General features: G+C 39.0%; 2 protein-coding genes across 3 annotated transcripts in view; one reads left to right on the top strand and one right to left on the bottom strand.

The window, feature by feature from the left end:
* Nucleotides 1-143: 143 nt before the first annotated feature.
* Nucleotides 144-3,590, bottom strand: LOC139938405 (uncharacterized). The gene is made up of 3 exons (XM_071933910.1): nt 3,268-3,590; nt 1,314-2,598; nt 144-858 (listed from the first exon to the last, which is right to left on the bottom strand). Exons 1-3 carry the CDS (start codon nt 3,367-3,369, stop codon nt 632-634), a joined length of 1,614 nt encoding a protein of 537 aa, XP_071790011.1. The 5' UTR covers nt 3,370-3,590; the 3' UTR covers nt 144-631.
* Nucleotides 3,591-4,547: 957 nt separating this feature from the next.
* The window catches only part of LOC139937986 (calcium/calmodulin-dependent protein kinase kinase 1-like), a 58,705-nt gene continuing 50,744 nt past the window's right edge, over nt 4,548-12,508 (top strand). For both annotated transcript variants that reach the window (XM_071933306.1, XM_071933303.1), the window contains exon 1: nt 4,548-4,680. The gene's annotated coding sequence lies outside the window, so the exon portion shown is untranslated. The remainder of the gene's footprint in view (nt 4,681-12,508) is intronic.

Genomic DNA, 12,508 nt, shown 5'->3' with positions numbered 1-12,508 from the left:
TGGCATAAAACCTTTCTTGGTGACGAGTAATGGGGAGAGGTTGATGGTATAAAACATTGTGAGAAACGGCTCCCTCTAAAGTGCCATAGTTTTCGAGAAAGAAGAAATTTTCCACGAATTTGATTTCAAAACCTCAAGTTTAGTACTTGAGGTCTCAACCATCTTAATGCATACAACTTTGTGTGACAAGGGTGTTTCTTTCTTTCATTATCTCACAAGTTTGATAACCAATTGAGCTCAAATTTTCACAGGTTTGTTATTTTATGCATATGTTGAGATACACCATTTGTGAAGGCTAGTCTTTGACAATATTACCAATAGTGTCCACTGTCTTTAACAGTTTTGCGCTGGACAAATGCCATGTGTTCCGGCTGACTAGTTCAGTGTTGAAAAGCATCCCATTTCAGTTGAAATATGAACTAGTGCAATGCATCCGTGAAGCGTCAGGCCTGGAGTCACACCGAGTGATCCTTCTCACATTGTTCCCATTCAACAATCTCATCTTCCACAACGACTCCTGGCCCCACTAACAGTGGAATAGTGTTGTATCTACTGCAGCATTTGAAGGGCACCACGGCAATGAGCAGGGGGCATATGGAGGCAATGCCTCTGTGAAGTATCAGGCCTGGAGTCACACCGAGTGATCCTTCTCACATTGTTCCCATTCAATAAACTCATCTTCTTCCTCATCATCTGGCCCCACTAACAGTGGAACAGTGTCGTATCTATGGGAGTATGCACCATTACTCTTCCCATTGCGTCTGCCGTTGTAGTACTTCTTCATTTCCATGCTTCCTGTCAGAGGCGAGTCCTTTAAGTTTAAAGTCTTGATGTGCCGCAACTTCTTCTTTAGAAAATCTAGTCAATACAAAAACAGAAACCAAAAATAAAAACATTATACAAATGATAAACATTATTTATGTAACGCAAAAAAACACTCAACCTATTTTTATGTTTTTTTTAACATTTTTTTTTTAAACATCCTTAGGCTGGACGGCCACTTCAAGTTACATGTACATAGGTGAGAGCCACACTTTACTGATTCGGGCTCTCAAACTATGGAGCAAGGAACAGATCCACTGTCACCTGGGGAACATAGCCACCAACTCTTTTTGGCTCTCCATTTTGACTGGACGAGGAATGCCTTTACAAAACCAAAATTAGAGAAAAACTGCTACAAGTTTATAAACTTTTGTTTTTTTGACAAGCACAAAGAGATGATTAATCTCATTTTGCTTTATTAGTAAGTTTACTGTTAAACTGAAAATGAATACAGTTTTACTGGCAGTTTTTGTTTGTCCTTGATAATGTACCTTTAAGATCGGTCTTCTTCCTTTTCCGTTCTGGACTAGGGTGGCAGGTCACGTCAGAGATAGGATTAGACATGTGATTGCGTTTTTTCCAGAGACCAGTGAACAACACTGCAGCAGTGAGCAACAGCAAGACTGTTGTAAGGCTTCCCAATGCCCAGTATGCATCATTCGTCTGCAAGAGGGCTGAATCAAGTTCATTGTCCGACATTCGTTCATGAATATCTTCAACTTGTGAACCTATGGATGTGTCGTTTGTGATCAGCAGTAGAATGTTGTTTGTTGTCATGGGAACTGTCGTTTTGGAAGACTTTGGAACAGTGGAAGTTGTTAATATAGGAGGGGGTTTCGTTTGAGGAGGTTGGGTGGTTCTTGGTTCGTTTGGCTCTTGCTTTGATGAGGTATGCTTTGGCGATATGGAAGTCTGTGGTACAACCTCTTGGTCTTCGGCCAAATTCTGGTTACCATCTATGTCGACTTGACTTTCTGATGTGACCTCAACACTCGATGTGGTTAAAGCCTTGGTACCAGACTGACTGGTACCCTGTCTCACCGGTGATACTGTTGTAACTTGGACGGAGCTATTCATAAGTGTTGTCATGTTATTTGGATCCTCTAGCTCCAATATTTTTTCAGGTACCTCAGGGTTTTGACCGGATACGGGAACAGTTGATTTCAATTTTGTATCGACTAACTTTGGAACTTCGCGATTTAACACTTTATCGGTTTTACCAGTGACTTGTAAGTCATTAGAACTAGTACTTGTAGCAGCCCGTTCTGATGTAGTTGACTTTTCTGTATGCGACTCAGTTGTAGTTCGTCCTGATTTGGTAACAGAAATACCAATGGAATTTTCTGCAGGAGGGATTTCTCTCCTAAGTCTTAGTCTCTTCTGTCCTATCCGAATTTTCCGCGATTGCAAATTATTCCTAAAACTATCATCTTCACTCCGACTGTGTAATAAAAAACGAATAACAGGCACTTTGGATTTGATTGTTTCACTCAGCTGACGGGTTTTAATCCAATAGTTTTTAAGGAAGTTTTCTTCAATGGAAGTCTTTAAGTTGTGCTCACTGTTTTGAGAGTAAGATCTTGTGAAGGACGGTTTGTGTTCAGCCGCCTCTTGGGAGTTGGAATACACTGGTCCAATCTCCAAAGGAGACGGTTTCATGTTAGTGTCAGGGATGTGTTGAGAGTCTGTAGAATCCGAATTATCCGAACTATGGTCGAGTGTCGCGACCAGAGATTGGGAAGACACCACGGCAAATCCAGATGCATCATGTTCCATCTAGAAAAGAAAAAAGATAATCATTTAATAGATTTTAAATTTTCATTGGGGTATTTAATTTTGGTTTTTACATACACCGATGTGTGTCAGCACTGTCCTCAGTACTGTCCAGAGTTCTGTGAAAGAGAAAAAAAACACAGACACACTTACTCATGTGTAGACCCAGTAACTGGAGTGCTGTATATACGAAAATTTGGATAACTTTCCATTTGGCGCCACCACTTTTTCACTCATTTTTACAAAAAGGGATATCTCATTAAGGTAAATTAGATACTATAATTATTTCATATTGAATGAAAAAGTGGTGGGGCCATACAGAAAATTTTCCAAAATTGTTGTCATTACTGCAATACCAGTCATACTAAGTACAACATTTTGAAAAAATACGACCGATAATGACAACTTAAAAAAAAATAGTACACCGCCCCAGTTCAGTTATGAGTTACTGGGTCCAACTCGGGTGGGATTATTGTTACACTTTATTGTATATTAACTAAATTATTGTAAAGATAACCCTTCCTACATGTCCTAGTACGTGTCTAGCCAGCACATCAACTTGAATTCATAAAGAAACGCTACTTTAGTACTTGCTACTTTCTCATCCATTTGATTTCACTGATTTGACATCGATAAATTGAACTCCATTGATTTGTACATTTGTATACGTACCTGGTTTGCAGTGTTGCATGTCGCTATACAAATGAACGACATGATTACTCTGAAATTCAGCCAGTTTTGGCCCCTTTCCATTCTGGAATACTTGTCGGTCATTCCAAGGAGAAAGGACAGCACAAACCACACATTTTACTCGACGATTTAAACTTCATCGTTGGTGTTTTACACACGGGCTGACTACCTGCATTGTCCCCGAATTTGTTTGACTGTTGTTAATGCTGAAATGCTAACTGAGCTGCATACACACACACACGTCCGGCCCACACACACACCACGTAAGCAAACTAAACGTAGTATGTAGTACTCGTATACAGTCCCCACGCACGTAAAAAGGTTTTGTTTATTTCAACAGGTGGCGCAATTTTAAATGTCCACTCCCTCTTGCTCGCCGTCGTATACCTCAGACACTGCATGTATTTCATTCGAAAAAAATTTAAACAAAAATCAAAAAGTGAGCCAGAAGGTTCAACTTCCTCGATGGTTTCACAAAGCAGAAGAGTGAAGGCCAGATCCGGGTGATGCTCTTATTTGTTTATGTGGACCCCGGTTCGAATCCTACTTAGGACAGATCCCTTGAATGTGAATTGGGCAGTTTCAGTTCCCCCTAAATAAAACTGAGTCCTCGGCTACTTGTCATTCTGGTATGAAGAAGTACCGAAACAGCCCTAAAACTGTTATACAAGGAATTGAAGAGCAGGAACAAACTACGTCTCTCTCTGTTCCAGAGTTATTGTTTGGCCGCCCAGATAGAGCCATAATAGCTTTATGCCAAGGACAGTTTAGTTTAAACCATTTTTTTGAGGGTGGGGGGGGGGGGGGGAGATGGTATTTTTAATTTTTGTGTGGGTTTGTGTCAGGGGAGCAGCCTTTTTTCAACTTTTTTGGGGATCTTTGAGGGGGCGGCAGTGTTTTATTTAGAGGGGGGGTTATAGCATCATGGAGGAATGGTTATAGTCATCATAATTCTAGAATTATGATGACTACCATTGAGAATTCTCAATGGAACGGAAGATGATTTAGTGTGAATTAATTGTTGGAACAGGTCATGAGGGGGCTTTAGGACATTTCTTATGCCTCCATACATAAAAATAATGAAAGAGTACACTTTAGCTATTATTCAAAAAGTGCTAAAATGCGTTGAATGTTTTATTTCACTAGAGGGCGCTGTAAAATTCACGTGTTGATGTCATCATTTTCTGCATGAGTGAACAACGTTGTACATGCGCATCGTAATGCATGAAGATAAACACGTACTATACTGTGGGTGGGACACTGTAGTTTTGTATACATGAATTTTGTCCCGTAATCACAGCTTCGTTTTGGTCACACTTTCGCTTCAGTTTTGCTGTAAAAACAGAGTTTATTCCAGAGGTTACTCAAGTCCACTTGGAATGCTTTTCAGTGTTGGTAAGTCTTGTTTATTCTTTATACCTCGTTTTTAATTTAAAATTAAGAAGAAGAAAGCAACATGTTTACAAATAAAAACGAGAGGGAGTGTTGAAAATCAAAATTGTCATTGTCAACAAACAACTCGTACCGTTTTCCTCAATGTTGTATCTTCCTCTGCTATTTCTCTCGCGTCGTTGAGGCAGAAAGTGACAACTGAGTGTTTATGAATGAATGGCGCCCATTTCTTTGCAATGCACACGCTGTATGCAGAAACACAATTAGCTCATTGGGAATACATGTTAAATGTTAAAATCCACGGATCGAAACTGCAGGGGGTGCTGCATGATGTGTGTGTGGTCTACTCTGGATCTTGGATGGGGTAAATGGTAAAGTATTTTAACATTTACTACCATGACCATGTTCCTCCATGTTTTAACCATGATGGAGCTACCTCCATGTTTTAACTAAACCATCCATCAGTTGCCTAATCGTGTAAATTGTTAGCTTTCATTAAAGTTTTAAATACCATCCTACCTATCCTAAATTAAAGAGTAATAAAACTTGAAAGTAAACTATTTTGTCATTCTATTTCTAGAATGAATAGCATAACTAGATAGTTTTACAACAACGAACAATAAATTGTTGTCAGTCTGGTCAACACTACGTACTACTAATCTACACTACTCTAAAAAAGGCCACTAACAAAACATCATTTCATTTTCAAATTATTGTTTTCAAAGTAAATTCCCACCATCAATGCTTGTGGCTGTGCAAAAAAAGACCCATGAGAATATTGCATCATACTTTTTGCTGTTATTGCTAAACCCTGGAGTCTTGGTAAGAAGAACAAAACAACTGCTTAAAATACATGTAATAAATAATTTTAATAATATTAAAAGTAACCAACTTCTTTGCATTGCCAGTAGATCCGCTTGCTCATCATTTCAGTAACTTATTCTGTGCTAAAAATGCAATTTTCAAAACATTGTGCAACTGAAACATTTAATGCAACTGCACTTTAATTATTTGGCCCAGATATCTTATAGTCATGCCAAATCCCGTTGTGCCACATCCTTGTGACTAATATGAGCACTGTACTCAGATGTCGCTGTCTAGTGTCAGCGGTTTAAAGGGGCTGTAGCTGTACCATAATGATCAATTCAGGCCTGGGGCTTCAACAGTATACAAATATTTTCCTTTCACACCAGGTGTAATTTCGCAACCATGATAAAATTAAGCAAGTGAGCCTGGCTTTTGCTGTGGTGTGAAAAGGGCTTTTTAGTGACTTTATTTTGTGTGAACAATCATGTACACACATCACACCACAGTGATTCATCCAGTCCCTTAGGTGGAAGGCAGCACGTACACCACGTAGACATGATCCGACCTAACAATAAAACATGACCCGGTGTCCTTATTATCAGGGGATAATAATTCTGACAATTCTCACTGACGTCAGCTAGTCTCCAACTCACAGGAAATCTAGGACCATTTTCCCAGAAACTGTCCAGTCAAGCAGCCAGTAACAAAACAAATTGACCAACTGTGAACTGATTAAGGTCAGGGTGATGACATGTTCCATTGACTGTTGGGTTTTTGACAGAAATTTGACCTCAGTTGTTGGGTCAGGCTCACAACAACACATAACTACACTCCAATTCAACCTCCATGGTAATAGATTTAGCAATCAGTAGGTCAAGGCCACTCTGGGGTTCATTGGTTTGTTTGTTGATGACCTTCTTTCAAAGAGATGGGCCTGCTGTTGCTTGTGGTTGGCATGGTTGATGTGGAGGCGAAAACAGAACTTCAAAATTAAAGTGTTGGAACTGAAATAATGTAACAAAGTTTGTTAACAACAAACCAAGAAGTGCACAGCCTCAATAATTTGTTTTTATTGTGTCCATTTTTTGAACAATAGTTTGAAACCACTGATGAACAATGTATACATAGCAGTTATATTTATCAGCTAACAATTGCTGTGTCATTGATGAATAAAGATGCCAAAACATAGGATTCGAACTGCCTCTAGCTCCCGGGCAACCTCAGTAGTCTAGTTGGTAAGACACTGCTCTAGAATTGCAAGGGTCGTGGGTTCGGCTCCCACTCGAGTAACATGCCTGTGATATTTTTTTCACAGGACTCGGGGGAAAGTACTGAGTATACAGTGCTAACACACATCGGTGTATGGGTAAAAACTCCCCCCCCCCAAAAAAAAAAAAAAAATAAATAAAAATAAATAAAAAATAAATAAATAAAAATAAAATAAAATAAAGTAATATTCTTTATCTCGATGCAAATTTAACATCTCAAATGAAGAGTGCTTTAGTTTGTCTGCAACTTGAGTTCATGCTGGTGTCTGTGCACAGGGACAACATCCGTACATTTTTTGTCTTACAGTGGTGCCCAGCAGTGAAGTGTGGGACTACTATTTCCCTTGTTTCCTTGCAAAAGCAAGACACAAAAATTGTGTGTATTTAGATGGAAGGCCATCATTGAGTAAGGCATGTAAAAGAGACATGACTCATTGCTGATTGCATCACCTTGTTAGTATTGTAAATCCTGATACAAAGTGCTACTTTATGTAAATAGATCTTATTCAAAAGGTGTTTTTCAAAAGCCTATCTTTTAAACATTTTCTCAGAAGGGTGAGGCTTTACATGTTAGTGTTGTGTGGCTATGTAATTAATTGTAAAAGGTTAGGGACTCCGTATGCTAGCCCTACCGTATGCTTTGTTTTGAAAGGGCAAGGGCATCAATGCACTTCTCCGTGGTAAAGGGCATCCTATAGAGGAAATAGTAAAATTTGAGCACTTCAAGGGCACCAAGGCCAGGGGCATGGAGGCAATCGCCTTTGTTGTCATCATGAAGTATCAGGCCTACTGTAATCTTACATTCAACTGGCACTGTTCACAGACTACAGTACTTTAAAAATATCAAATGTTTGCAGAAGATTCCAGGTATTGTGTGACAATAGGCCTACTTATCTGCACTAAGAAAGCAGTTAAAAAACAATTTTTTTTCACAATTGACCTGTTTAAAAAAGTACACCTGTAAATAAACCTTTTCTGTACTATGTATAGAACAAATCACCTTTATTTTACTTCGCCTGACTTGTGTGTAAATAGTACCGTACTTGATCTTCCCTCCTAAATAGTTGCGTATTTGGACAGCCACTACTTATAAAATGTATCCAGTTCCAAATTGCATTGGCCTTAATTTCATGTGCCCCAATATGAAACTAAGTCTGAGTCGGACCACAGGATAGATAAGTTGAAAAGAGAGTGCATTAACACAGCTCATGTCAAGTCTGCCCATGTTTCCTTGCGCTTGCTGTGTTTATCGAGAATCAATCAAACAAAACAATGACTTCCCCCTCCAGATGACTTGTAATTAATATTCAGGCCTGTGCTCATTACTTGTTTTCTTTGACCTGATTTCTGGAGCAGTTTAGATTATGTCTCGATGTATGCCCCGATGCCACAATCAAGTAGACTGTTGAAAAACATGTTTACAAGTGACTGGGTTTCCCTTAAAGGCGCTGGGCACCTTTGGTAGGCTCTAATCGTCAAAGTTCAGTAAATTCTCACTTGGTGTATCCCAACATGTACATTATTCATAGAATAATAAATCTGAGAAAATTTGGACTCAATTGGTCATTGAAGTTGCAAGAGAATAATGAAAGAAAAACACCCTTGTTGCACAAAATTATTTGTGTGCTTTCACTTTCAGATGCCTTATAGTAATAAAAGGCTTTGAACAGGCTAATACTAGTCTTTTAATCTTGGAGTGAGAAATTACTTCTTTCTCATAAACTTGTTTGCTTTAGAGGGAGCTGTTTCTCACAGTTGATTGTTTTATACCGTATACATGTATCAACAGCTCCATTAAACGTTACCAAGTAAGTTTTTATGCTAACAATTTTTATAGTGACCCGATGCCTTTAAATGGTCTAGATCATGCATTTTCGGAGAAATGTTGACATCGTTTAGAGCATAGGAGAGTGTCTATTGACATGAAAACAACTTCCTATGACTAGGGAAGGCAATTTCAGTAATGGTCAATGGGCTCTTATTGATCCATGCTAGCCTGGGTCATTCATGTTAGTGCAGATCAATTGTGTAGTAAGGTTTGTTTACACAACAGACAAACTGCATCTTGGGGGCCTTTCAGAATATTCAATGTGTTAAAAATTTTGAAATGGTTCTGACCAACCCAGTTACCAATCCACCGCTCTTTGTATGGTGTATTGTAGTAATTAATTAGGGTGGTGGGAGGGGCAGGCATGTTGGTCTATAATAATAATAAATACATGTAGAACACAGCATTTGTAAGGCACACTTTCTCTGTATGATACACATTCAAAGCGGTCCAGGTCATTAGAAGAAATCTCAGATGTGTTCAAAGACCAGTCTGAAAAGATGTGTTTTAAGGGAGTTTTGGAAGTGAGAAATGTAGGCCCTACATGTCATTACAACTGATGTAACATGGTGTACAATGTGTCCAGACTGTGTCCGGCTATAACATTATACTTGCAGGCAGTTATGCTTCGTTTGTGAAAGGGCAAGGGCACCACGCAAGGCATTTTCTCTGTGGTAAAGGGCACCCTATGAGGAAATTGTAAATCTTTACTGGAGCATTTTAAGGGCACCAAGGCAATCACCAGGGGGCATGGAGGCAATCACTTTCGTTGCCGCCATGAAGTATCACTATCAGACCATGTACTTTGTGTGTACGTTCTGTAACAATATTCTGGCTTTATTGCAAGATTTAGGTGACTGTATTACGTGCAAATTTACTCAAGAAGTATAACAGCACTCTTGCGTGGATACATGTACGTGTATGTGCAAAATTTGTTTACTAATCTGTTACCAACATGTTTACACCCACCACATCCAATCACAAACTTGAAACTCCATGACTCATTCTTGATAACTCTTTGAGATCTCTCTGTTATTGTTACCCAGTGTCTTGTCAATGAACTTCAGTGCAGTGCACCTACATGTAACCACAGTGGGTAAACAAGACCTGCTTAAATCTGCATTGTTGCATTTCCTGGAAATGCAGTAAGTCTAGTTTTATTGTAGACAGATTGAGGCATGTTGGTACATATTCTTACACAATAAGAGGACTGAAAAGATTTTCTGAAAACTTTACAGATGTACATGTACAGTAGACAGCAGGCATGCCCCAATTAATTTGTTTTCCCAATGTGAAGTTGACCATCTTCTAGAAAATTGTTTGGCTGACAAGTTCTTCATATTTTCTGAAAGTTGTTTCTTAGTAAGGACAAATTTGTACTCCATGTACGAGGGATTTGTTGCTGTCTGCACTGACAGTGTGTGGGGGCGATGATTGGCATTGCTTTGTCACATCCTAATTAACTCACTCTAGAAGACCATACTCCTGGATGAGCTTGTCATTAGACCTTTCAAGGCTCTGTCCTGTCTCCTCTAGAGAGATACGAGTTGTCAAGCCATCTCTTCCAGGGTTCCAAATTGTGGGTGGAATCCACCAGACTGTCAGGGCTTGTACAGGTGTACATGTAATTTGTAGACCTCTCAGATTTTTTACTGCAGCAGAATTTTGTCAAGCCCTGTATGCAACTTTTCAGGTGACCAGGGCCCAATTACTGTATTGAAAGCAAATAAATGTACTACTGGAATCAGGGAATTCCTCTAGAGAGACTGGGAGAGACATAAGCCATCAAAAAATAAAAGTTTGAAAATGGCCTGATTGTATTTTAAGCAAAAATGTTGTGCTTTTAAAACCAGCTCCATGAAATTCGGCCCTTAATATTTTTAAAAGGGTGTGATACAAAAACAAATTGATTGCCGACAATATTTTGTGTCTATGTGTCAGTATTGTTCTCTGCTGAAATACATTTACTTGTCAATAGACAGATGACTTGATGATGTCAACACCTCATGACAAGCCTGTGCAGATGACATCATATTATTTTTACAATAGCATTTGCTTTTATCGTTTTGTCATGTCAACATTTGTTATGCATCGCAGGAGCTTAGTCTGTGCAAATGGCAACAAGCCATTCTTCCAGAAAGTGCATAATATGTCAACTTGAGTAAAAAACTGTTGTGTTGCTACATTTTTAATTGATTGGATGCACTCTGGCACTGCCACGGATATTTAGATTCACATCATATGCTGCATTTCCCCCACCCCCCCTTCTTCAACTACAGTACGTGCCACCAGCTCTATGGTGCCACGTATCATCATGGAGTTACAACATGTATTTTCCTCCATGCAGTACCCTTCCACCATTGTACATGTACAATCTTCATTGTACACCTATTGGTTTGCGATAACACGATGTGTGTACGGGTACTACTTCCGTTCAGTAGATTTATTGGATTTCTTGAGACTTCTGCTTTTTAACTACATGTACTACCTGGGCGGAAGGTAATAGAAAATTGGTGGGACCTTAGCTCATAGGATCATAATAAACTGCACTAGTGCAGAGTCAGTTCTTGAATTGGTCTCAATGTTTCGACTAGCTTTCTCTAGTCATCGTCAGGAGACTGAGTAAAGTCTGTACATCTACCGAACATAAATGGTTACTTCTGTCCTGTGTATACATGCATGCACTACATACACTGTACGTGTACATGTATGCCTGCACTACACGTATCGTATCGTATGCAAGTTTTAAAGCTTGGCTTCACACTACACTTTGTGAATGGGGTCCTGTTAGATAAAGCATCGGACACAGCACAGCACAGTCTTTGGTTTAAAGATGAAAGTCCATTTAAAAAAGCTGCAATTTAACGTCAGCCCCTCCTGCGTTCAGCAATTTGTCCCCCGTCGTCAACACTCAACATTTTAATAAAATTCATAATAAGATGTGTGGCAGTCACATTTTTTCATTACCTTAATTACAGGCCGGCTTGATGTGTGCATAGCACACGTGTACGTGTTTTTGATAGCTTTTTCCTCTGTTCAGCCGGCGGCTACATGCTATGTAGACCGTGTGTGTGATTTGTTGTGCCGTCCACTGTCCGGCAACTAGCCTTTCTTAATTTAAAATCTGCTGCAGTAGCACTTGTGCCGTAGTTAAATTTATGTTTTATAAATGAAAAGTGGTTTTACCTACAGGTACAATGTGTGCAAAAAAAACACCTTGAATTTCGTTCCTGAAGGTCCACAAGTAATATTTAAAGACAGTGGACTCTTCTGGTAATTACTCAAAATATTTATTAGCATAAAACCTTACTTGGTGACGAGTAATGGGGAAGGGTTGATGATATAAAACATTGTGAGAAACGGCTCCCTCTGAAGTGATGTAGTTGTCGAGAAAGAAGTAGTTATCCACAAATTTGATTTCGAGATCTCAAGTTTAGAATTTGAGGTCTTGAAATCAAGCATCTGAAGCACACAACTTTGTGTGACAAGGGTGTTTTTTTCTTTCACAGTTATCTCAGAACTTCGACGACCAATTGAGCTCAAATTTTCACAGGTTTGTTATTTCATGCAATGTTTAGATACACCAAGCGAGAACATTGGTCTTTGACAATTACCAATAGTGTCCAGTGTCTTTAAAGGGGAACATTCTACCATCAAGATCTTTAAACCGTGTAAGTTAAAATGTAAATTTGTGGACGATTGTGTTTTATTTCGTACAAAAAGGTCCCAAACCCTAAACAAATTTCACAAGGTAAAGGCCTACATGTAGATGTTGGGTCATTGCCTCATTTGAAAAAAAAAAAATACATTTAGATTTGTTGGCAACTACAAATCTACTTGTGATTTAATATAAATTAAAATTAAAACTTGATTTTGGTTGTCACTGTATGAAACCATTGAAGTTGACATTTTGTTGTTGTTCCCCCGC

This window comes from Asterias amurensis, chromosome 6 (assembly GCF_032118995.1).
Source record: "Asterias amurensis chromosome 6, ASM3211899v1".
NCBI classification, from domain to species: domain Eukaryota; kingdom Metazoa; phylum Echinodermata; class Asteroidea; order Forcipulatida; family Asteriidae; genus Asterias; species Asterias amurensis.
This window is presented reverse-complemented; position numbering and strand designations above follow the sequence as displayed.